At 33.0% G+C, this 27,697-nt stretch overlaps 2 protein-coding genes across 2 annotated transcripts in view; one reads left to right on the top strand and one right to left on the bottom strand.

The window, feature by feature from the left end:
• LOC145293014 (ropporin-1-like protein) overlaps positions 1 to 27,697 on the top strand; it is a 223,299-nt gene that overhangs the window by 120,466 nt on the left and 75,136 nt on the right. The gene's annotated exons all lie outside the window — the stretch shown is intronic.
• Positions 1 to 27,697, bottom strand: part of LOC145292734 (uncharacterized) — a 99,304-nt gene that overhangs the window by 61,074 nt on the left and 10,533 nt on the right. The window contains exons 3-8 of the mRNA XM_080138772.1: positions 11,754 to 11,898; positions 11,076 to 11,176; positions 9,617 to 9,637; positions 7,501 to 7,527; positions 5,675 to 5,736; positions 1,007 to 1,158 (exon numbers count right to left, since the gene is read on the bottom strand). Coding sequence (XP_079994898.1) covers positions 1,007 to 1,158; positions 5,675 to 5,736; positions 7,501 to 7,527; positions 9,617 to 9,637; positions 11,076 to 11,176; positions 11,754 to 11,898 — 508 coding nt within the window. The remainder of the gene's footprint in view (positions 1 to 1,006; positions 1,159 to 5,674; positions 5,737 to 7,500; positions 7,528 to 9,616; positions 9,638 to 11,075; positions 11,177 to 11,753; positions 11,899 to 27,697) is intronic.

Raw genomic sequence — 27,697 nt, 5'->3', positions numbered from 1 at the left:
CTTTTAGGGGGTATAATATGGGCACATTCGAATATTTAAAATTTTAGATATTTTCTAAAATCAAAATCATATAATGAATTTTGATCAAAACTAAAATTAAATTAGTACAGTTAGGGAAACAGAAAAGAGAGGGAATTCCAATGTCTTTTAGTTTGAAGGAAGAAACAGAGTAGAAAGCTTTCCAGCATTTATGGATCTTTATAGTGAAGGGATGGAATTTTGCTGCTTGTCAAGTCAGTTGGGGGTATTTCCATTGAGGTGGTTACAAGTGCTGTAAGTTCATGAGAGCACATGCTATTAAAGTTTTAGCAGAGGAGTGCAATATTTTGTCAATGGGACAGGAGTTGGAGCTTGAAGGGATATAAAAGTGACACAAAACTGTTCTATTTAAAACCCTATATCGTCATACTGATTGCAAGAAATCACAAACTCATAGTCAATGCCACAAATCAGTTGAATGATGATTATTTATGGATGGCAGTATCCAAACAGAAATTGCATTTTTTTTTTCAAGAATAATTTGCATGTGAGACACGTAGAGACTCAATTCAGTTCAAGTCAACTCTCCTGCTATACTACTTAATAAATATCTTATTTTTGTTTAAAAGATTTCTAGTCTTTTTTTTCCTTGTGAGATGATTGTGGATATGGTCTTAAAAGGTATCCGGTGGTGAGATCCTAATTTGGGAGGAAGGGTGGAGTAACCCTTTAGTCATCATCATTCCCAGGTATGCTTTGATATGGATCTATCAGTGTCCCATTTATGGGTTAAATAGGAAGTATTGTTTATTATAGGCTATTTGTTTACAAAATATATGCTTACAAAACAAATCGATGTCCAAATTACTTGTGCACAAAACATGTAAAATTTCAGCATAAAAATGACCCAGCAATGGTTGACATACCATAAACCCCAACCAACCAACTATAACCATAAACCAATACATCTGAGATGACAAAAGGAAATATCATTAAGAACATGTTAGATAAAAAATCTTTCATCTACCTTCATCATGGTAATAGAGTTTAACAGTAAGCCACACATCATCAGGTAATGGTTTTAATGTTTGATTAAGTACGATTATAGTCCGTAAAAGTTGGATGGTGGCTTTTTTAGTTTCAGTGGCTGTACAGGCTCCAGATATTTTATTATCATTCCTGAAAAGCAAAATTATACACATAGCATTAAAATTATACACATAGCATTAATGGCAATATGAGGAGAAGGCAGAATTATTCACAACAACCAATTATGAAAAAAAATAGCCATAATATTTTTTAATACAGCCCAACTTTTAACACGGATATGTTGGGGTTGCTTTTTCTTAATATGTGGAGTTCCAGATCATGAGCTGATGGAGTGGTAAACCATTGGATTATTTAATATAAAATGTATGACTCACAAGTCGACAAGTTCTATTCCTCTTTTTACTAGCTGACCATCAAAGTAACAACATATTTGCCAATTCACTTATTTTTTTATGGTTTAATGATTGCAATGAAAATGTTTGTCCATTGCTCAGACACAAGTTTTGTTTGAGGTGGTTTTCCCTACACATTTAAATAAGTTCACCTTTTCCATATGTCCTATATTCAACAAGATACACTGGAAAAGGTTGGAAGTTAAATCGATTGAAACATTTTGAAAATAACACTCATGATGAGAATAATATTCCGAAAAATCCAAGTAATATGAAAACAATTTCTCTTATTCTTTCCTTTGCAACAGCAACAACATTTGAAAAAATCTGATCTTTTTTTTATTGCATTTTCACCCCAAATGAGGCACAGTGCCACTTTAATGTAGGGGTTACTATCTGGCACATAATTTGCAAGGATATTATGTAGAAAGTTGAGCAGCAACATGTCTGTTTACATCACACCAAAACCTCTGCACGACAGCACAACCAGGGAAGCAGGAACTTGAAAGGGAACCCCCAAAGTCCAGTAGTCCCAGGGAAGAAATCACTAGAGCAGAAGACCTTTCTACATCTAAGGACTTCTGTGTAGAGGTGGGATTTTGCTGCTTGTCAGACCCGTCGAGGGTACCTACGTCTAGGAGGCACAAGGGCTCATAGTTTGTTGTAGCACCTACCATTAAAATACCTGTAAAACAGGCAGAGGGATGCAACACTTTGTCACTGGGACAGTGGCTGAAGCCTAACCGACAGTCAGGGACCCACCAGGTTATCTTGTTGAAGGAAAGCTACAAGCCAATCTCACTAACCTCAATGGTAGGTAGGGTGACAGAGCAACTTGTCACAAACTGCCTACAATTCATTGCTGAAATGAACAATATGCTTACATAAACTAAGCAGGCTTTTGTTCTGATGGCAGCACTGAAGACCAGTTGTTCCGGTTATCATAATCCATTAGTGAGGGCTTTCCAGAGCAAACCAATGAACAGGACTGCACTAGCCCTAGTTGAGTTTACAACAAGGTATGGCATGATGCATTTCTTTGAAGATGCAAAAATTAGGCGTACCGACAAGATTATCCAATGGATACAGGCCTGGTTCTCCACCCATATCACCTGGGTAACCTATAATGGCAGGAAGACTGTCACACTGAAACAGAATCCCAAAGAGATTGGTCCTCTCCCCACTTCTATTCCTGTTTTATATCAATAACTTGGCCACCTTCATCCAAACCATGTAGGTTAACCTGTTTGCGGATACTGCTGCTGTCTGGGTTCAAGATGCAGATGTCCAGCAATCAGAATATAGTGGAGCAAGAGGTGGAAGATGGAAGTTAGACTTTGGGATTGAGAGTTCCATCTTCCACCTCTTCAGTATGAATACCCTGGAGGCACAATAATAACCAGTCCTCATGTTGAATGGTCATTTCCTACAATATTATGTCACTCCCATATTTCTTTGGGGTGACCTATGATGACGAGCTCACCTTATCCTTCCACGTAGATATCATTGGCAGGAAGATATGGCACAGGCAGAAGCCCTGAGGTATCTGGTGGCCACCAATTGGGAATATGACAAGAAAGCAATATGGTCCACCTATATTGCCACTGGTCGATCAATGGCTGAATATGCAGCAGCATGGCATCTCTGACTCTCACGGTTTACGATGGAGAAACTAGAAATCTGGTAATGCTTTACAGGTTGAGTGATAACAGGAAAAGTGAAGACAACTCCAGCTGAAACAATTTTGATGGAGGCGAACTTTCCTGCTATCAATACAAGAGTCATCCAGCTGAGCATTATAGCTCTGGAGAAGTCACTGTGACAACAGCCAAAAAATTCACACTACCAGATAGCCATCAAAGAAGTCCAGCAATGCTCCGCTGGTGAGAGAAGGCAAATTTCACTTGAAGCACCATTTTCGCATCAACATAATTGCTACCTTCACCAGAACCTCTCCCTCCTTTGATGGAGACAGGTATCCATATCTTTGAGATGACCAGGAGAAAGTCCTGGGATATGGAAGCTAGCAAAAAGTGAGGCCTACAAAAACTGGAAGAGAGCTAGGACACCTATGATCCCGACATCTACACAGGTGGGTCAGCAACAAGTGATAACGCAATCAATGGTGATGGAATTGTCATTACCACGTACCATCCAAATGACCCCCCCCCCGAGTCCATCGCCCTTTTGCCATACCAACCGACAAATAATGTTACTTCTTCTAAGCAGAGATCAACACACTCAAGAAGACCTTCAAGATCATCCTTGCTGAAGAGCATCTTCAAAATGCCAGAGTGATAAGCAACAACCTATCAGTTCTGCAATGCCTCCAGTCCTTACACCATCAAATACATTCTGCAACAACAATGAACAGCAAATCCTCTGACTCTTCTCTGATCTTCAAGCGCAAGAGTATCTGGTAACTGCAGCATCACTGGTAATAAACTGGCTGATTTCCAAGTCAAAGAGAGATCTGCTACAGACCAGGCTGAGATTATGAGTTGGACAAAATGGCCATAAGACAAACAACTAGGTGCCCAGGCATTTCATGATAAAATCAACTGCATTTACAGTGATCGAAAGGAGAAATTTAACCGTTTAGTGGAGACAGACCTAAACAGAAAGGAGCAGGTGACACTGTCATCTGTGAAGCAGTCACCACCCAGAATTACTGGCTCACCAAAATCAACTGGGTATAGACACCATCTATAGAAAGTGTGACATCGGAGAGGAGACCACAGAGCATGCCATCTACAATCGTCCCTACATCCACCATCCTTCAGCTAAACCACTACTTCCAGATACCCTCTTGGTAGACCCTATCCCTGCTATTTGGGAGAAATGGACCTCCATGTCAGATATTTCTGATTAATCCAAACCAACTTTAAATCACTAATCCTTACTGACTTGTTGCTCAATGACAACAATGCTATGGCTATGTTACACCATGTTGAACACAAACGATGCTGCTGATGATGATGATGATCATCATCATCAGCAGCAACAACTACAAAACGGCATCATGTATTAACTTTCTCAAATGTATTACTTATTTATATCCCTCTTTTATTGAACTTTCAATGTAAAAATGTAAAGAGGTGGAGCATAACAGAGGACAACCTAAAGGCTACTTTTTGGAGTGTATGGGAGAATCCCTCTTTCTTCCTAGGATTAATCTTTATTGTTCACCCTATAATGAGTGCTTAACAAAAGGACATCAAATACTATCAACCGAGGAATGAGCTCGAGTCTCCCAGCCCATTAGTGGACACTTTAACCATTGTGTCAAATAGTTCCCATCTGCAACCACAACAAAATTACAATATGGTGTTATTAAGCTACTCAAAAATGTCATTCACGTAATCTTTAATAAGTTTTATAATCCTCTCTACAATCAAACCACATTTGCAACAAGTCATTTTCAGTCTCTGTCTGGCTTGTCCACCCAGTTTCACTGTTGAATATTGAACTATCTTTGTTTTATTGACACTCGATGACAGGCGAGTACACTTTTGGTGATCATTTCATTAGTAGGAAATATGATACTAAATGGGCTTCACACTCACCGGATCTTAAACTCCCTAGACTTTATCCGTCGAATTATCTGAAAGAAAACGTTTACCAAACAATCTCCAGATTGTTCCTAAACTGGAGAGGGATTCCACAGGCAAAACCATGGTTGTGCATAGAAAAAAGTATGTTAGAGTTATCAACATTTTGTTCGTTGTGATACTGTCATTAAACAGTGATAAAACAATAACTGTTGGAAACATATCTTTCATCTCATAAATATTGTCCATTATATTAATGATGATCATTGCCTTTTTCATTTCCATGTCTGTTGTGTTGAACAAAAAGATACAATATGAGTTCATGTTAACCTTTTTTATATTTGGTAAAGTTCTATCAAATTACAAACTTATACAATTATTTATAATATATTAGCTGAAATTTTAAATAATATTCAGTATTTACTTAAAATTGGATTTTTTTTGTAGTATATTTGTTATAAATTCATAGTAAAATAATAATTAAAAAAAAATTCACATTAAGCAGATTATGATAATGAATGGTAATAAACATCTAAGAAAACACTGGTTGTTATATTCATAGTAAAAATGCCAAACTATTTTTGATAAATTTTGAAAAACAAATTAAGAATGAAGATTTCAAATACATCCAACTGATTTTTCAAAGGACACATTGAAGCATTGTGAAAATGAATTTATTCAAGCTATAAAAATGTCACTTGCCTGTATATGTCAATACCATTTTGCATATATAGAAACTTAAATGTATATGACTCAATGATACTCTATAAAGAAAAGAAAATGATATATTTTAGCATTCATTAATATTCAAAAGTATATACAAACTCAGTATATTTGATTAAAATTCAGTGAAAAAATAAATGAAAAGAAAAGAAAAATGTACAACTATTTTCAGTATATGAAAAATAATCTTTCTTGGATCAGTCAAATAAAGTATCAGGTGTGTCTGAAAATGGAACAGGTGCCACAAACCATTCATTTCAATTCCCAAGAACAAAATTTGTTAGTTTCTCCTTCAAAATATTCCTCCCCGCCTTGGCTCTAATGAACTTTTCTATCCTTCTTTACCACATTTCTATGCACTTGTGGAAGGATCTCTTTGGGGATATCATCATTACAGTCATCTCGATGCTTTTTTTTTTTTTTAAATAAATGCCTTTGAATTTGGGGTAAATGGAGCAAGATCAGATAAGGAGGTTGTTCCAGTATGGTGACATTCTTCTCGGCAAAGAACTGCTAAATGCTCAAGGTGTTGTGATCAGGATTAGTTATATACTCTCAAACTACCATGTTAGATGATAATGCAATTCATTTATCACTCTTTTGCCCATACACAGTTTGGCATGAAGGGCTGTTAATGAAAATTAAATCATATGGTATAACTGAATGTATACTAAATATAATTAGATCCTTCTTAGACAATAGGACCATCCAAGTTGTCATTGATGGACATACATCCAAGCAGCATAATATTAATGCAAGAGTGCTTCAGGAGTTGATCCTTGGACCACTATTATTCCTGATATTCATAAACGACCTACCTGATAATATTGTGTCTGAGATGGGTATATTTGCTGATGATACAATACTCTATAACATGCATGAAGGAAGAACGAATATACATAAAGCTAAGTTAATAGCAGAATCGTTAAAAACTGACCTCCAGACTAGTGGAATGGGACCGCAAATGGATAGTAACATTTAATGCTAGTAAAACTAAGCTGCTCTCCTTTAACAATTACAAGATGCCTTTCCAACCACTAATATCCATGACAAAGAACACCCTATCTGAGAATTCTTCCTTCAAACTCCTTGGCCTAATATTCACAGGCAATATGAATGGGAATAAATACATTGAGAACATTGCAAAGGCTGCTGCAAAGAAGGTGGGTTCCCTATATCGAACTGAAAGACTACTCACACCTGAGAGTATCCTAAACATCTACAAGGCCACCATTCACTCATGTATGGAGTATTGTTGTCACATCTGGACTGGTGTATTTACCACTATCCCTTTTGGATAGGGTCCAAAAAATAGTTTCCAATCTAATAGGTCCCACTTTGTCAACTAAGCTCCAGTCCCTGTCCCATCACCACAATGTTGCATCTCTGTGCTTGTTTTACAAATACTTTAATGGAATGTCCTCTTATGAACTTGTTGCACTTGTGCTCCCTCGACGTACATAGCCCCGACAACCCTGCTAAGCAACGAAATCTCATCCCTTCACTATTGAGGTCCCTAAATACCAGAAAGCTTTCTATTCTAATAGTTTCTTCCCTCAAACAGCTAGACTTTGGAATTCTCTTCCTGCTACATGCTTTCCTGACTGTACTGATATGCAGAAGTTTAAATGTAATGTAAACCAACATCTTGTTAATCTTTCCTGGGCATAGTCCCAAATAATAGCCCATTATGTTTAAGTGGAGATATGCCTTGTTAGGGGTGAACAAGAGTAAAAAAAATTACTTCAAACAGCACACCTAATTCTTTCAAACTGACTTTATATATTAGTTAAAGGAGTACTTACATTTAAGTCATTAGGGTTGGTATAGATCTGAAATTAAAAAGTTATAAATTGATAAATACACTATGAATGCATTGATTCTATTAATAAATAATAGATTAAGGTTCATATTATTTGGATTATTTAAATTACTGATCTTATCTTGAATGTAATTCACAATCTTTCGACTGATGTAATCTTCTGACTTTCTTTAGGTGCATCTTATTGAACTCTTAAATCTTTATGAAAAACTTAGGAATTTGAATGGAGTTTCGAACGGAACCTTTTATTTAATCTACAGAGTTATCTTGCTCTTATTTTGTTAGCTATGACCGGATATAAATCTTAAATAATAGTTGCAATTGTGTTCTTAATATTGTCCATACTGAGGGGTGAACCTTCAATCTGTAGAAGACTGTCATTCAGAACAGATTAAACTTAGCACCTTTATCTGTCACAAGACAGGTTCTTGTAGATTTGTGTTCATCATGTGGATAATTGACAAACATAAATTCCACACAGCAAATAACCTGCAACTTAAATGACTAGTAACATATAATAAAGCATGTATCACAAAGAAGCAGACTTTATTAATGAAAACAAAGCAACTCTTGCATCTTAAAACAGACTATTCAATAATAAATCTAATATATTATCAAAATAATATCTTACTAATTCCATAGAATTCAATCATTAACTTGTTGCCAATTCTTTTGCGTTCTCAAAATTGTAACTAGTGAATATATTATTCTTTTAATAGACTAAATTATATAATTACTTGGTTTTATAAAGTCCACTTCTTGAAATGCTTGAAACATTAATTTAAAATAATAAACATTTCATTCATAACTTTTTTGCAAACATGAAAGAAATTCTTTCTCATTTACTCATTATATGATAAATAAGCATTAATATTTAAATAATTTCATACAAATTTATTTCTTTTAAATGTGACCCTAAAGAAGGAAAAAAAAAAAACTCAATGTCTTTTCACTTGTTAAAAATCAAGTTAGTTCCTCTAAAGAAATTTACAGTTAAACACGAATGCTTAATAATTGTCTAAGAAATGAAACAATAGAACAGAACTATTTAAATGAAAAAAAACAAAAAAAACAATAAATGATAATTAATAAAATGTCCTTTTCTTCAAAACTAATATGCAAATTAGTTAACCTTAAACTGATATTCTACATATATAAGCAGTATATAAAAAAGATGGTGTATATTGTGTAAAGCTGAATTAATGTGAAATAGAGTATTTTGACTTTAATTTTGACTCAATTTTTATATTTATTTATCTGGATATATTAATATTTGAAAAATAATATAAAAATGGAAACAATTTGAAAATACTTAATTTTGTAAAAAGGAAATTGTTTTCCTTGAAAATAATGTCTCACCTAATTTTATACATATTATAAAATAATTCTTATCAAAGCAAGAGTTAATTCTATTCTACTTCCATGTGGCACTATGGTTAAGTAAGATGTGTTATAATTGAGGTTGCTAGCATTTGCTATAAAAAATTTTAAATGTTAAATATGGATCACCCCTACTTGCTTATGTGTTACTAGGTTGGAATGATGATGTGTCTTTTTGTATACCATATTTTTTAGGGGAAAATATCAGTCATGTATGTACATTGAATGAGTCAAGGATTCAAAGTTATCTGACTAATCTAATGGACTAACAGTGTTAACTAATAATATAATAAAGTATATACTTTTTCAAGAAAAAAATCTTGACAATCTTGTATGCAACCATTTCTTCAAGCTTGCATAAATAAATGCTCATAGCCTGTCAGACAGAGCATAATGAACAGGCCTGTTATATTAAGATAACGATTTCTTGGACAAAAACAAAGAGGAAATCCCGAACAGCCACTTATAGAAATTCCAGATTAATAATATTAATAAAAGTATTGTAGATCTTTAGAAAAATATATGAATGTAGAGCTATTTATAGAGCAACTAGTTGGAATGCATGCACAGGACTATATTAGAGCTGAATCATTCAGAATGCAAAAATGAACAACTATATAAAAGTTTTGAATTGCTTTATATATTTGCTCATCATAAATTGGAATCACTTTAGGATCACACATGCATAATAAAATATAGAAGAGAAATGCAATACTCACACCAATAATGAGCTGTTCTAGCTGTAAAAACAAAAAATAACACAAACAATAAGTTTTTGATTGTAAAATTAAAAGAATCTTATTTTATCTTATTTCATTATTAAAATGATTTTATTTGGCAATTGTATAGTAGTTCACAAACTAGTAAAAAATTTTTTACCAAACAAAATAAAATTTAATAATTTTCTATCTACCTGTATGTTTTAAAGTTCCTTTTTAATTTCAAAATTTTATTTTTTATCTTCATATAGCTTAACAATAAAATAGCTGTGTGTGGCACTATTTTTAGTACCACTGGTCGTGTGGTTCCCCACTGCCGTAGCTGGGTGGGAATTGGTCACGCGGAGCAATACACTGAAAAAAAGGGGAACCATAATGCAATTGCATAATTCCCCTTTTTTTTTTCAATTCTAACAGCCATGGGGTAAAGACACATTTTTGGCTAACTGTAAATGAGAGGAGGGGGAGCACCACCCTCCTCAGCAGTAGTTAGGACTAAGTAGTTAGCTCAAAGTCTGATAATCTAAAAATCTTAATTATTAGTTGTTGATTGTTTTTAAAATTGTAAAATATTGTAATATAATGTACAGAAATAAGATAGTTAAGATTTCTCATCACAATCTGTGTTGCGCGTTGCTTTGTTCTGGCTTAAATGTCGAATCGGTGCCAACATGAAGACAACTCCAGCAAGAAGACTATCAGCATAAGACGTCAGCCTAAGAGAGCGAAGGAGCCAGCTACACCTGAATTCCAGGTATGCCTTTACTCTTCAGTTTCAACTCTGACCAAAGAACATCCAAGCAACATCCTCATATTCTTAATCCTATTGATCAGGCCATCGTGTAACAGTTTGGTGCTGTTTCAAAACATTTGATGTAACTCATGGCTGTCACACTAGTGATCGATTCATCGTGTTACAGCTGTACACATGGGCCCTTTAGCTTTGACATACTGCGACTCATTTAGAAATTAAAAAAAAACTTTAAAACAGTTTTAGAAAGTTAGAAGTATACAGTTTAATAGAAAAATAAATTTTAATGTGTTTAGTGAAAATCATTAAGTGCGACTTTTTTAAATTTTGATTTTCCGGCTGTAAAGTATGAGAACTTGAGACTGAATGGAAAATGACGTCAACCATGTTAATTCTGAATTGATCTGAAAGGCAGGTACTTATCACATTTTATAGTGAAATAAGAAACTGGCAGTTTCAGAACTTGAAACCATAAAGGTCAATAGCAAACTAAATTTTATTGTTTGGTAAAAGTTAATTGTGATAATATATATATATTTTTTAATTTCTGGTATTAGCTATAGTGCACATGATTGGTGAATTTGTTGCTTAAAAGTATTTTTATGAATATTTTTAAATTATGAAAAGTAAAATTTGCTAAGAAATGATTAAAGGTAATTTTATTTTTAATGAAATCAAACTGCAAAAGTTACAATGATTGTTACTTACATATTTTTTATCAAGAGCATCAAAACAACCCTTCATCCATTTGATTACTTGACATGCTCCAGGACAAGAACTATCATCGCGCAAAATTTTCAAATTCAGCTCTAACAAATAAATCAATAAATAAATTACTTGCACACATTTTTATAAACACATGTATGTATATCGCTATATATATATTAGTTAGGTATATGTTTATATATTTGTATGTGCAGAATTCACTCCAAAACTAATTATGAATTTCAGAAGACAACCACTAGGCTTAAGGAATCTAAATATGAGCTATATTTAGTTTAATTTTATATAAAAGGGGACAAAACAGTGGTGGGAATTCTTTGCCAAAATTTAGATGCCTCCAATTTTTGTGATATATTAACAAGCAACAATTAATAAATATTCTCCAAATTTCTGACCATCTGATGCAAATTGGTAAAATGAAAAAGCTTGCTAAATGGGTTTCACAAATGCTGAATGAAAAAGAAATGTTCATTTTTAAAATCAGTCATTATTTTATTAAAAAAAAAAACAAACTTAAGTTAAAACATTATATAAGAAGACAGAATCACTCATAATTCTTACCAGAAATGATTTGGAAAATTATGGATAAAACAAATTAAGCAAAAAGGAAATAGTGGAATTTTATTGAATGCATAAATGCTAAAAAAAAATAAAAAAAATCACCTTCAATGCTTCTGTCACCAAATGCTTGTTCCGGAAACATTGCTCGTAGATATGTAATGTTCGATACAGCAATTGCTAAGAGTCTTTTAACAAATAAAGATGATTGTTGTTGGGTAATCTGTTCATTATGGAACATAAATGGCCACTAAAAAGATTTATAAATAAAGAAGATATGAATTAACTTTCAAACAAAATGTTCATGCTTAACCATCATACAATACATAGTACAAAGATGAATTAAGTATTGATATGAATAAGGACTTGTAATTAAACCTTTAAAAAAGTCAACTTTTTAAGTAAAGTTATAAATTTAAAAGAAAAATTAATTAATTTTATTTGAACTACAATTCTTATCTTGGATGTTATTCACTCAGAGTTTCAGTTGGTATAACCTCCAGTTTTCTTCAGATGCATCTTGTTGAACTCAAGAATCTTAATTTAATCTATAGAGATAGATTATTCTGGTTCTATCAGCGATGATGATCTGATAGAGTCTTAATTAATTTTTATCAATTCTTAGTATCACTTTAAGTAAGTATCGAACCTTCAACCCTAGAAAACTTTCACTTAGAACTGATTATTACTTAGCATCTTTATTTATTGTCACATGGTCCTGAGTTTGACAAGATGCATTTGAAGAAGGAGGTTGCATCAACCAAAACGGTGTGAGAATAACAGCCAAAATGAGAATAGTACTCCAAATAATCTCAATCATCTATCCTCATCTAAAAAATTCTGAAACAAAAATCAATTTATATGAAATTTATTGTGAGTGCTATTCAAACTTTTGTTTTATAATTGCATATATTGTTTTATTGTGTTTGATGACTTTTCAAAAAAAGAGCTTTTAAAATGCTGATGTATCAATTAATAGATTATAAAATGTGACACCGTTTCTCATGTTAAAAGCCTTTATGGCTTTGGGAAACTTACAGTTTGCAAAAGAAATGATTAAATTTAAGATGTGTGTGAATTTAGGAAAAATAAATTTCATGCTTCCTTACAATAACCCCACAACAAAATCTTGGCCATTATTTCAAAGTTTATGTGCTCCGTATGGCATAGTTTACAATTATTTATTTTAAAATAAATTATTCTAAACGCTCTCATTCGTTTTTAATTTCCAAAGTTAGAGAAACAGTGATAAAGCAGTAAGAAAATGGGTTCACAACGCTTATAACCACCCAAATATTGGCCATGAATTTATGCACTTGTAGTTTATACAAACACATGATGGAGACCCGTTACGTTATCGTATAGAAAGTTAAATATAAATGACTTGTCTGTTATCTAAAAGTGCAAGGATTCTAAGATTTATGACAATTGGAGAAGCCTTGTGAACACTTGGATCATTTTTTAAAATAATGTGGATTATTGTAAAGAAGGGGCATAAATCTACACTCGTGAGCAAAAAAAAAAAAAAAAAAAAAAAAAAAAAAATGGGCCAAACAAATTTTATAAATTTTATTGCACTAAAAGCTATATTGAATAAAGAACAATTGAACAAGGAAACTTAAACGAGACTAATAACACAGAACAAGACATTTACTTTAATAAATGCTTAGGATGGAATCGCATTCCCTTTTGATTTCTTTAAAAGATCAATCCTTTTAGACGTGCTCTCAACCAAAGTGAAACACTGAAGAGGAGATGCTATTCCATTCGCTTTGCACAGCTTCCCACAGTTTGTCATTGTTCAAAAAGGTTCTTCCATCCAATGCACAAGATATTATGAACCAAATATTCTTGATTGGATTTAAATCAGGGCTTTGAACTGGCCAAAATATCACATTAATTGAATTATCAGAAAACCATTTTTCTGTGACTTTAGCAGTGTGTGCAGGGGCATTATCGTGTGAAAAATAATGTTCTGAGATATTCCCAGCTTCTGGATACTTAGTAACAGTCCTGTTTCTAATATTAAAATGTATTCCTTTGCATTGATTGACTTCTTACATCTAATAAGTTACCCAAATCCTGCTGCAGTAAAAGTTCTCCATACTATCATGCCTCCATTCCCGTGTTTAACTGTCGTTTTTATGCAACTTAGTGAAAATCTTTCTCCAGTTCTTTGATGGCACCATTCGGGAGCATCAATAATATCTGACCAGAAAACATTCCTGAACCAGTGTGTATCTTTCTTGCCATAATACGAGAAAAATCTCTTTCTATCATTGATGTTCTTCTTAGATAAAAATGGCTTCTTTGCACACCTTTTAGAAGAAAATCCCATTTCTTTCATTCGTCTAGATATTGTATATCTAGAAAAAGAATTTCCAGCCCCTGTTTTGAATTCTTTGCTATGGTCAACATAAGTTTTCTTTCAATCCTTCAAAACAGTTAATTTAAGCCTGTGGTCGTTCTTCAAAGTGAATGCTCTAGGGCGACCAGATCCAGATTTCCCTTTTACCAAGCATTCGACTTCGAACCTTTGATCAATTTGCTTCACTACAGAAAGAGATGTTTTCACATTTTCTTTTCTTAAAATATCAAAAATCTGCTTGTAAGTCATTTTGGACTGCCTTAATCCTGCAATTCGTTTTTTTATATCCTTGCCAAGATGTGGTCCTACCATATTTAGGATTAATTTTTCCACTTATTATTATATGCTATAATAATAATATGCAAAATAGAAATCTCAGTTAAAATTAACAAAAATTCATGGAAAAATATTGAAAAATCGATTTCTTCCTTCTTTCACTCTTGGCCCATTTTTTTTTGCTCATGAGTGTATATGAAAATTCTCCCATACACATTTAACATATAAAATTCAGCTGACAAATCATACTTTGCTTCTGACTAACCAATTTTCATTTGTATTTATTGTATTAAGTTATTGGCAATATTGTTACGCACAATTTATTTTTTTTTATATAATGATTCACAATGTGTTTAAAATTTAATTAGTCTACTAATATGAAATATTTTTCTATATCACCTAAAAATAAATATCAACATGGAGAAAAAGTAATTTTAAATTAAAGTATAAAATATGATTTGTCTAATTTAAAAATGTATAAACAAATAAAAATGAAAAACTCAAATGATTCCCCTGCATCTTGGGAAACAGTTAGTTTCTAATGAATTTTAATATTGTTATATTACATGATTAAATGAAATACATGTTTGTGTGTCAATTCATTATATTTAAAATGATAGTGAAGAGATTTCATTACTTTGGAAGGCATAATTCTCATAATATTATGCTGATCTTATCCAAAATGTACAGCTCATTTCATATTTGTATTGTAGAAACCATAGCTTTATAAATTAAGTAATGTCTATTCACCTGCAATAGAGAAATACAGACATGTTTTTCAAGGCCTTTTACAAAATTTTGTAAATAATGCTGGCATATAATTAGTTAAATTATGATGAATAGAGACCAAATAAGAAAAGAAAAAAAAAAACAACTTGGAAATTGCTTTAAAATATTAAGCATTTTAGTTAAATTTTTATATGGTGATGCATTTCACTATTTAAATTTCATATACATTGATCCTCAAAGATTTCAACAAGAAAGATTTTACCCAATAATAGTGGAGAGAAGGGATAGCTGCTTCCATACTTCCATAGCTCTTAATTAAATGGGAGATCATTTTGGGTAGCATAATTTTTTGCTCGTTATCCCAATGACAAACCAATTCAAAGTAAATATGGTAAACTACACCTTTTCACAACCTAAAAATAAGTTAAAATGTTTATTTTTGTAAGTGATTTCTTTTCTGATGAGTTTGTAGGAAACAATCATTTAAAACATTAAAAATACTCAATTTATTATCAAGAAAGATCTTGAATTTTTATTTGTAAATCAAAATTATGTAGATACTATCTGAAGTTGAAATAATAAAAAAAATGTCTATATCTTATATTATAAACAGAAGATCTGTATAGATTATTGCAGCATAACTCAAGTAACACTGAACTGATTAGTATGAGATAGAACAGACATGCATTGGTGTAAGTACATAGAATTATATATATACATACATATATATATATATATATATATATATAGCACAATGAAGTTGACACACCAGTTCTTGCCAGATCACCGAAGTTAAGTAATGATGAGCCTGGCCAGTACCAGATAGGTTGTCCATTTGAGAAATCTAGGCACTGTATATACTGTGCAGAGTCGTAGAAATTTCCAGGTTGGTATCTGGGGGCGCATTAATTCACTGGGAGAAACGCACCCCCCAGTCTTCATTAAGACATGTATCTAAGAGAAGGAAATTCTGATGTAAAAACCTGCGGTTTACTGTATACACTTTCCTGCGGCAGTCGTCTGTACTGACAAAGGTTAGCAGTAATACCAAAAAGTGAGGATGGTTCTAAACAAAGCCTTCACCACTATAAACAAATCATCTGTGTGGATTTCTGAGTAATTTAGTTATTGTGGCAGAAGCTCATACATCGAAATCGACTGGAGAGTCCATCATATGTATAGAATATTTAGATTAATATAGTTCCCTCAAACAGCCTCAATATTTTATTTTGCTTCTAATGTAATTATTGCTTGACATTGCACCCCTATTATGTTATTTAGCATCTTCACTAATCTTCATTGAGCTTCGAAATATCATGGTATAAAGAGTTCTCACTCATCCAACACCCCTTTTTGAGTAAATGAATATATATATATATATATATATATATATGTAAATAGTTGCTGTTATCTCATATGAATAAGACACAACACAAATACTAACTTGAATGATTATTTTATTTTTAAGTTAACACTGCGAAACATTGGTAAGATACATTATGTAGCAGTTTTTATAAACGCGTGCGTACTGGACTTAGTCGCATGAACTCTCTGACTGTTGTAGTTAAAAAGGACACCCACACCTACCCTCGTCTTTCTGGACGATAGCAGGCGGTGGGGGACGAGTCAGCAAGCAGGGCCACCCGGCGAGAGGAAGGCCAAAGAATCAGAATTGTCTCTTTTTCACTGTAGGGAAAGGAAGGTTTAATATAATGCAAAAGGGAATGGTAGTATTAATTTTGCTTTTGTGGCCTAAATCTTTGGTCAGTACAGAGAGGTACCCTGCCAGTAGATGGAGTGCTCATATATATATGTATATATATATATATATATATATATATACACACATGTATATATGTATATTTTTATTTTTTTTATTTATTTATTTTAAACAGAAATTTTTAATAATAAATGTATTCAGTATCTTTTTTCCATGTAACTCTCCTACTTGAAGTTCTTGTTTTTATCTCATGTTCCTGCACTTTTTCGGGGAGTAAAATGTCGTTTTTATTTTTGTTGATAGTTGTATTTTGCGTAAATTTTTGCTTATTTTCAATGTAAGGTTTCAAACGGTCTATTGAAACTTGTGTATGCGTGTTTGGGTTCGTTTCTATTAGGAAATATTTCGGTGTTCGTTAGAGTACAATGTAAGGACCTTAATAGGGTGCTTCTAATGGTTTTTAAACGCGGTCTATCCTAATCCAAACTTTATCACAGGTTTGAAGTTGATTTGGTACGTATGTTTTCTTTGTTGATTTATCTCTGTTTGAAAAGTCTGTCAGATCAAATTTTTCCATAGTTTTGTGTAGTTCTCTTGTAAAATTTAGTGTAATTATTTCTGTATTTTCTGTATCAATCATTAGTTGTGGTAATAACATTTGTGCACTTGTGACCGCATAAAATGGGGAAAAATTAGAGTCGTTGGGCATACTTCGAATTCCTAAGAGGACTATTGGTAGAGCTGAAATCCAAGATTCTTTTCGGGCCATTATAGCTGCTTTAATAGTTCTATGTGCTCTTTCTATAAGTCCGTTGCATTGCGGATGATAAGAAATCGTTCGTAATCTATAGAATCCAATAATTTTTGACAATTCAAGGAATAGTTCACTTTCAAATTGTGTGCCTCTGTCAGTTATGACATGCAGTGGAACACCAAAGCGAATAATCCATGTGTCAACAAAAGCTTCTGCTACAGTTTGTGCTGTAATATCTGCTATAGGTTGTGCTTCTATCCATCAACTGGTTCGATCTATACATGTTAAAACATACCGACATGGGCTTGTATAAGGATTGTTGGCACGTTTTGCTGGGGGTAATGGTCCAACTATATCAATGTGTACGGTCTGGAATCTTGATGATGGTATTTCCAACGTTTGAATTGGTGATTTAGTATGTCTGTATATTTTTGCTTGTTGACAAGATGTGCCTGATGCACATAATTCTTTAATTGTTTTATCCATATGTGGCCAGTAAAATCTAGCCTTAATCATTTTGATAGATGATTTTATTCCAGGATGTGATACTGAATGTAAGCTGTCGAAGATAGATTTCCGTAGTGTATATGGTACAAAAGGTCTAGGGTATGACGTTGATGTATCACATAACACAAATTGATCTTTTCCATATAATGTGAATTTCTTTAAGTCTGGATAGGACTGTATTTCGGTGTCTCTTTTCTGTGCATCTGCGAGTGCAAGGAGGTCATACATATCTATTTGTACAGCAAATGTTGGGCGAGATAAACAATCTGCAACTATATTTTGGTCACCCTTCACATGGGCAATATCTGAAATTAATTCTGTGATGATGGCTAGTTGTCTTTGTTGCCTATCTGATTTTGCAGGTTTTAGACTGTGAAATGCACCGCATATTGGTTTATGGTCTGTCAGAAGCAATACTTCGCGACTTTCTATTATGTGGCGAAAGTGTAATACGGCCAAATATGCTGCTAAAAGTTCACGGTCGAAAGTGGAATATCTCGTCTGTGTTGCTGTGAGTTTTTTTGAGAAAAAACCTATTGGTACTGGGGTTCCATCGATGACTTGATGTAAGGCAGCACCTACTGCATCTTTGCTACTGTCCGTTACTAGTTGATATTGGGTACAAGTTGGTTGAGGGTGGGGTAATTCTGTTAGGTTACCAAGTATTTTTGTCATAGTAGAGAAGGCTTCTTTTTCCGATGTATTTAAGGTGATTAAACCTTTCGGTGTTAGTCTCATTCTTTCAGATAGGGGTAAGACTAATTTCGCAAATCCTGGTATTAATTTCCTATAAAATCCTACCATACCCAGAAATCTGCGTAGTCTTTTTGCATCTTTAGGGCACGGAAAAGATTCTATTTCTTTAATTTTATTTGCAGTTGGTGTAATTCCTTTTGAATTGATTCTAAATCCTAGGAAGTCAAGAGATGTCACATTGAAGATGGATTTGGAAAGAGATATTTTTAGGCTGTTGTTTTCTAAGATTTGAAAAACTGTGTCGATATCTTGTTTGTGGGATTGTTCGTTTTCACTGAAGATCAATATGTCGTCTATATAAATGAAAACAGTCGATATCTCGGAAAATTTTGTCCATAAATCTTTGAAATGTAGCCGCTGCGTTTTTTAGTCCAAACGGCATGTATTCATATTGATAGAGTCCCATCGGCGAGATTACGGCAGTTTTTGGAATATCATCGGGGTGCATCTTAATTTGATGATATGCCGAAATCAAATCAATTTTCGAAAATCGCTGTTTATCAGCGAGTTTAGCCATAAAGGAGTTTATATTAGGGATGGGGTATCTATCTCTTTTAGTGATGCTGTTTAAGGCGCGGTAGTCTCCACAACAACGATAGCCTCCACTTTGTTTGAGTACCAGATGTAGTGGGCTTGACCACTCGCTGTCTGAAGGGGTTATTACACCTTCGTTTGTCAAACGTTTGAATTCCTCTTTCGTCGCCGTCAGCTTTTCAGCGGACAGTTATCTGGATTTAGCAAAGACTGGGGAGTGGCTGCCTGTGTCGATTCTGTGATAAACACCACAGTACTCACTGTTTTTGTTGGTGTGCGGAGAAATAATTTCTGGGTGTTTATCCAGGCTTTTTCTTATGAATACCGGCAGTTCTATTTCATTTATGACCACATTTACTGGTGCTGCAGAATTTAACAGTAACTTTTTTTGGTGGTAGTAACTGGGTCATAAATTGTTCTATTTTTGCAGTCCACTGTAAGGCCAAATTTATTTAAAAAATCAAGTCCGAGGAGGGGATTGGTGACGTTTGCGATAACAAATGTCAAGGAAAATGATCTTCTCAAACTTGGTATCCCAATTTCGAGGTTAGCTTGGCCGTGGCATTCTATTTTCTCACCGTTGACAGTGGTTAGCGATACTGGTGTTGGGTGTAATGTGACACCGTTTATCATGGCTGCTGGTATTATCGAGATACTTGCGCCTGTATCTACAATAAAGTTTAATGTTTTTGTCCCTAGTCTTGCTTTGACTTGTAGTAGTTGCGAACTCAAGGGGACAGACATGGCTCGCGCAACTAGTTTTATGAGTCACTTGGTGTGGGTGTGGGTGGGCGTGAGCTTGGTAACATTTTTATGTTTCGCTTCCCTGGCCATTTGCACCAGGGTTTGCAGGTTCTGGCTTGTTCCGCGAAGTAAATATGTGCTCTACATATCCTTGTCCTTTGTTCGGGGAAAAATGGTTTAACACGTATCGGTATCCGAACGTTGCTCTTGTTTTTGTCAATATGTTGAGATTGCTGAGCGGTAAACGCTGTTGCATTTATATTATTTAACAAGGGCATTAGTTCATCCGCTAGTTTTCCTAGTTGAGATGGGTTTGATTCTTTCTGTGAGGCAATGACCGGGGAAATTGTTGCGGGTAAGGCTTGTAAAAATTTATGAAAAACAATCTCTTCGCCAATACCTATTCTTTTTGCAATAGACAGCATCTCTTGAAGATAAGCGGAAGGGCGGCCAGTTATAGTGTTAGTTGACATTAGTTTGTCGAGCAATTCCGGCTTGGTCCTTTCGTGGGACTCAATTAAGGAGCATTTTAGTTCCTCATATTTCCTGCCTTCTAAAATATTTATCGGTATTTTAGCTACCGCTTCTGCAGGCAGTGATGATATGACAGCCTAAAATTTGGTTGTTGAAGCTGTTATGTTGCGTAGGTGGAATTGGGCTTCCAGAATGGAAAACCAGTCATTTACTGCCGTTTCCATAAATTCAGGAGTTTTTATGTTTATTTGTTGTACACTGGATTCTTCCATTTTCTTCCTTTTTTTTTTTTTTATATATATATATGTGTGTATCTTTTCTTTTTTTTTTTGTGTGTGTATGTGTGTGTTGACTAGGAAGGAGGGGGGAATATAGTATTGTTGTACTTACGTTGAAGGTTTTCTTTGAAACGTTTGCGACGAAAATGAGTAATCACTTGTATTTTCCTGAAGATTCCAAAGTGTGTTTCATTTCTTTTCGGTACGAGTCCAGTTTACGTTGTTCATTTCTTAGTGTAAAGTTCTTTTGATGAGATGCAGTGTTCTTTAGGCGGGGTCACCATTGTAAATAGTTGCTGTTATCTCATATGAATAAGACACAACACAAATACTAACTTGAATGATTATTTTATTTTTAAGTTAACACTGCGAAACATTGGTAAGATACATTATGTAGCAGTTTTTATAAACGCGTGCGTACTAGACTTAGTCGCATGAACTCTCTGACTGTTGTAGTTAAAAAGGACACCCACACCTACCCTCGTCTCTCTGGACGATAGCAGGCAGTGGGGGACGAGTCAGCAAGCAGGGCCACCCGGCGAGAGGAAGGCCAAAGAATCAGAATTGTCTCTTTTTCACTGTAGGGAAAGGAAGGTTTAATATAATGCAAAAGGGAATGGTAGTATTAATTTTGCTTTTGTGGCCTAAATCTTTGGTCAGTACATATATATATATATATATATATATATATATAATGGTTTTATATCATTTTTTTCCTTTATTGATTTATATATATATATACTAGCAGGTAGATCCGACATTGTCTGGGATTGAATTATGATCAACAAATATTTCACACTCCTATATTTTTATTGTCATCGAAATTCATGATATCACCTGGGAGGAAGCTTCACATGACTCCATGCAGTAACTTAATCCAAAATATGTTATTCTACATTGCACTCGAGAGAACTTACTGTTTCTTTCATAAAATTATTTTATATAAACTTATTTCCAGTTAAAAAAAGAAAAACATGAAGAAATTTACAGGCAGACCACATCATGCAAAAAAACAAAACAAAAAAAAACATGTAAATTTTCAAGACTTATAAAATTCTTTGCAGTTAATGAAAAAAAATTAAGAAATTTATAAGCAGAGTTTAAACCTACAGACCACGTCAAGCAAAAAAAAAAATATATATATATATATACTATCAACTTATCCACAGTAGAATTTTCACGGCCTGTTGTTCTATCATTGTTGCTAAGTGACGACATGGAAAAAATGGCTTTACTGATGATAGTTAAATTAAAATAACGGTTTCGATTATCAATTATCGCTAATTATCAGGGGTATTCTAAGACAAAACTTAACTAAGATCACTACCAGACATACACTGAAGTTCTGTAAACTTTAAAGAAAATTTGTTCAACCATTTTGGAGTTAATAAGGAATGAACTGTCTCTCTTACACAAACTTGAGAGTATATATATATATATAGAGAGACACATTCTTGAGGAAAAAAAAAAACAAAAATGGGCCAAGAGTGAAAGAAGAAAGAAATTGATTTTTCAATATTTTTCCATGAATTTTTGTTAATTTTAACTTAAATTTCTATTTCACAGATCATTGTTATTATAGCATATAATAATAAGTGGAAAAATAATCCTAAATATGGTAGGGCCGCATCTTGGCGAGGATATAAAAACCGTGTTGATAATATATTCAAAGATTTCTATTTGATGTTTTATCCGGGTGGTGATGATGAAACTTTATTTAAATAAAAAAAAAAGTTTGAGTCGTCTCAGAAACGATCGTACACTGATTGATTGTTTGGGGCCTAAGTGAATGGTTTTTCATAAATCATTTTACCATTTGCTTTATACATGCGCGCATGTGTGTGTGTGTGTGAATGGAAGAATTTTCATATACACTCATGAGCAAAAACAAAAACAAAAATGGGCCAAGAGTGAAAGAAGGAAGAAATCGATTTTTCAATATTTTTCCATGAATTTTTGTTAATTTTAACTGAAAATTTCTATTTCACAGATAATTATTATTATAGCATATAATAATAAGTGGAAAAATTAATCCTAAATAGGGTAGGACGCATCTTGGGGAGGATATAAATAAACCGAATGGCAGGATTAAGGCAGTCCAAAATGACTTACAAGCAGATTTTTGATATTTTAAGAAAAGAAAATGTGAAAACATCTCTTTCTGTAGTGAAGCAAATTGATCAAAGGTTCGAAGTCGAATGCTTGGTAAAAGGGAAATCTGGATCTGGTCGCCCTAGAGCATTCACTTTGAAGGATGACCACAGGCTTAAATTAACTGTTTTGAAGGATTGAAAGAAAACTTATGTTGACCATAGCAAAGAATTCAAAACAGGGGCTGGAAATTCTTTTTCTAGATATACAATATCTAGACGAATGAAAGAAATGGGATTTTCTTCTAAAAGGTGTGCAAAGAAGCCATTTTTATCTAAGAAGAACATCAATGATAGAAAGAGATTTTTCTCGTATTATGGCAAGAAAGATACACACTGGTTCAGGAATGTTTTCTGGTCAGATGTTATTGATGCTCCCGAATGGTGCCATCGAAGAACTGGAGAAAGATTTTCACCGAGTTGCATAAAAACGACAGTTAAACACGGAAATCCAGAGATAATGGTATGGAGACCTTTTACTGCAGCAGGAGTTGGGGAACTTATTAGATGTGAGAAGTCAATCAATGCAAAGGAATACATTTTAATATTAGAAACAGGACTGTTACTAAGTATCCAGAAGCTGGGAATATCTCAGAACATTATTTTTCACATGATAATGCCCCTGCACACACTGCTAAAGTCACAAAAAAAAAAAAAAAAAAATGGTTTTCTGATAATTCAATTAATGTGATATTTTGGCCAGTTCAAAGCCCTGATTTAAACCCAATCAAGAATATCTGGTCCATAATATCTTGTGCATTGGATGGAAGAACCTTTTCGAACAATGACAAACTGTGCAAAGCGAATGGAATAGCATCTCTTCACAGTGTTCCACTTTGGTTGAGAGCACGTCTAAAAGGATTGATCTTTTAAAAAAATCAAAAGGGAATGCGATTCCATCCTAAGCATTTATTAAAGTAAATGTCTTGTTCTGTGTTATTAGTCTCGTTTAAGTTTCCTTGTTCTTTGTTCAATATAGCTTTTAGTGCAATAAAATGTATAAAATTTGTTTGGTCCATTTATTTTGCCCCTGAGTGTATATATATATATATATATATATATATATATTTTTCCCTCCCCTATGGAAATATTTTTTATTCACTTATATTTCCTTTTTATATATACCAATCCTTATTTAAGAAGCTCATTAGATAATGGGCTGTAATGACAACTTTTTAATAAATAAAATTAAAATCACAAACTTTGATCTAAAAATCCGTTGAATATGTTGTAATAAGTGAATGTAGTATGGTAGATGTGCTGACTCAAGTAAGCTAAAGGCATTAATTGTTAGAATAGATGTAAAAACACTAGCTATAATAAGGTATATCTATGAAATAAATTTGAACATAAATTAGTGTAGACCAAAATTTTTCAAACTAAAAATTTTTTTTCATATATCAAATGAAAATATGATAATGTTGGTGGGAAGATTGAAATGTTCTAAGTATTTAAACACATTAAATATGAATTTAAATTAAATTTTCGTATGTAGAATAGGTACATGGGGGGGGGGGGTAAGTGAATATATATTATGTCAAAATAACATTAGCAATCCTTAAATAATTAAAAGCAACATAAGAATTAAATTATTTAATTTCATTTAAATATTCATTTAATCAATTAAAATAACATACTATTATAGTATTAGTGTACTTTTAAACCTAATTATAAAGGGAATTAAGATTTATTCAATGCTAAACAAAAATTATACTCAACAACTTAACTAGTTTAGGAAATGATTATTAATACTTGAGTGAAGAATATTAGAGTAGTTAAATTTACGTGAAAAGTAAATTTTAAAATATTACTTTAAAAATAATAATAATAATAATTATATAGATAAAATAAATAAATGAAAACAAAAGAGTAGTAATTAAATAATTAAAATTCAATACTAAGCTTATTTGGCTATAAATATTCAATAGTTTAAATTAAAAATTAAAACTCTTTTATTCATGGATATATATTAATATTAAAATAAAATAAAATTTTAAAATGAAAGAGGAAAGGAAAAAGAAAGGAGAGGGAAGAAGAGGAGAGAAAAAGATAAAGAAAGGTGAAAAAAATAAAATGAGAGAGAAGGTATTAAGGGAAAAAAAATGTAAGTATAATGTAGGAAGGAGGAAGGAAAAGAAAAGATAAAATAATAATTAAAAATTGATAAAAAAATATACAAATTAATTAATGAATATATAATAGATTGAATTAAACTATTTGTTGTTAATAATTTCAGTTGGATATATTTAATCAAAAGTAAAATTTAAGATATCAAATAATTTTATTATTAATGTAGAACGAACTTACAGAAAAAATTTAAAATAAATTAAGTTTCTGACCTAACTTCAAAATAATAGAATACAATTAGTAATAATAAAAAATTGGGATACATTTGAAATCAATAAATTTGAGTAAATTAATTATAATGATGTTTAATATCAAATAAAAATCATAATTAACCATTCATCTGATAATAATGATTTATTTTTGTTTGTTTGTTTGTTTTGTTTTACGGCATATCAACCACTTTGGGGTCATTTAATGCCGAAAGGTTCGTTATGTTGTGTTAAATATTGGTTTGTTCTTCTTAAGGTTTTTTTTTTTTTTTTTTTTTTTTTGTGGGGGGGGGGTCTTTCCTTATATTTTTGAGTATATTTTAGTTTCTTTCAGAAAATTGATAATTTTTTGGGGATCAATCTTGTTTAATATTGTTTTCAGATTTTTTTCTTGGTAATACTTTGTTCGGATTTGTTCAAGGTCAATGCAGTTTGTCAGTATATGGTGTATTGTGTAGGGTTCTTGACACGTTATACAGTTTGGTGTCTCCTCCCCTTTTAGTAGATGTGAGTGGGTGATGTGAGTGTGACCTATTCGCAGTCTGGTCATTACTACCTCTTCCTTTCTTGTTAACTTTTTGGTGTCTCTCGTTCCAATATTTGGTGTTATTTGGAATAGTTTGTTTTTGGTGCATGAGCTCCAGTTTTCTTGCCATTTTCTCTTCAAAAATGTGTTTATTTTAGTCTTTAGGTCTGTATAGGGGATTTTTCCACTTATGTGGTTTTGTTGCAGAGTTTCCTTTGCTGCCTTATCTGCTTGTTCATTCATGTATATGCCGATATGGCTTGGTATCCAGCAAAAGATAATGTTTTTTTTCATGGTTATGGCATCTATTTTGTTTAGCAATTTTGTAATAAGTGGGTTTGTCATTTTTTTTTCTTTTAGAGATATGAGTATTGAAAGTGAGTCAGTAAATATGATATATTTTTGATGGTCATCATTGGTTATTATATTCAGTGCCAAATCTATGGCTGTTGCTTCTGCGCTGAAAATAGAAGATTCGTTTGGGAGCCTTTTCTTTAGTTTTATTTTTTTGTGGATGGCTGCGCATCCTACTTTATCTCCATCTTTTGATCCGTCAGTGTAAATTTGTGTATATTCTTTGTATGTATTCTGGATGATAAGTAGTTCTTCATGGAAGGTTGATGGGTGGGTTTTCGTTTTGGGATATTTATTTAATTTTAATATTATGTGTGGTTGTTTGATCATCCAGGGTGGAGTTTTTGATTTGTTATATTTATGTATTTTTGTAATGTCCATTTGGGCTTCTGTGAGAAGGTTTTTTATCCGGAGGCTGTAGGGCTTGATATCTTCTTTCTTGTTGAAGAGATGTGTGTATTGTGGGTGAAGGGTACATTGATATGCAGGATTTGTTGGACTTGATACCAGCTTTAGGTAATATTGTAGCGCTAACTTCTGTCGTCTTAGAATCAGTGGAGGCTCGTGGGCCTCTATATAGAGGCTTTCTACTGGAGAGGTTCTAAATGCTCCCAAGGCTAATCTTAATCCTTGATGGTGGATTGTATTTAGTTCTTTTATGTAGGACTTCCTTGCTGCTCCATAGATGAAGCATCCATAGTCCATTTTAGATCTGATTAGAGTTTGGTATAATTTTAATAATGTGACTTTGTCTGCACCCCAATCGGTGTGTGCTAGGACTTTGATCAATTGCATTGTCTTTTGGCATTTTGCTTTTAAATATTTTATATGCGGTATAAAGTTCAATTTTTTATCAAATATAATACCTAAATATTTATGTTGGTCGGTAAGTGGGATGTTCTTGTTATCCAGTTTCAGGTTGGGGTCGTGGTGGAATTTTCGTAATTTGCAAAAGTGGATGCATTTAGTTTTTTCCTCTGAGAATGTAAATCCATTTTCTATGGCCCATTTGTTTATTTTATTCAGACAGAGTTGTAGTTTGCGTTCGGCTGTTTGTATATATTTAGATTGGTAGTATATAAGTAGGTCGTCCACGTATAGGGCATTTTCAATTCCTGGGTCTATGTTTTTTATGATATTGTTTATTTTAATGTTGAAGAGGGTGACAGACAGGATACTGCCTTGGGGGACCCCCATTTCTTGATCTTTTTGGACTGAATAAGTGTTGTCCATCCGTACTTGGAAGTTTCTATTTGTTAAGAAATTTCTGATAATTTCTGGCATTCTACCCCTAAGTCCTAGTTCATACAGGTCTTTTTGGATTCCGTATTTCCAAGCGGTGTCATACGCCTTTTGCATGTCAAAAAAAATTGCTATTAGATGTTCTTTTTTTGCAAATGCTTCTCTTATGCGTGTTTCCAGTTTTATTAAGTGATCGGTGGGGCTTCTATTTTTCCTGAAACCCGACTGGCTTTCTGTAATTAGATTTTTGCTTTCCAAGTACCAATTTAATCTTTCGTTAATCATTCTTTCAAAAGTTTTG

Source organism: Euprymna scolopes, chromosome 14 (assembly GCF_053919585.1).
Source record: "Euprymna scolopes isolate OS-2025 chromosome 14, ASM5391958v1, whole genome shotgun sequence".
In the NCBI taxonomy this organism is placed as follows: Eukaryota; Metazoa; Mollusca; class Cephalopoda; order Sepiida; family Sepiolidae; genus Euprymna; species Euprymna scolopes.
The sequence above is the reverse complement of the archived record's forward strand: the minus strand, read 5'-3'. Positions and strand labels throughout refer to the sequence as shown.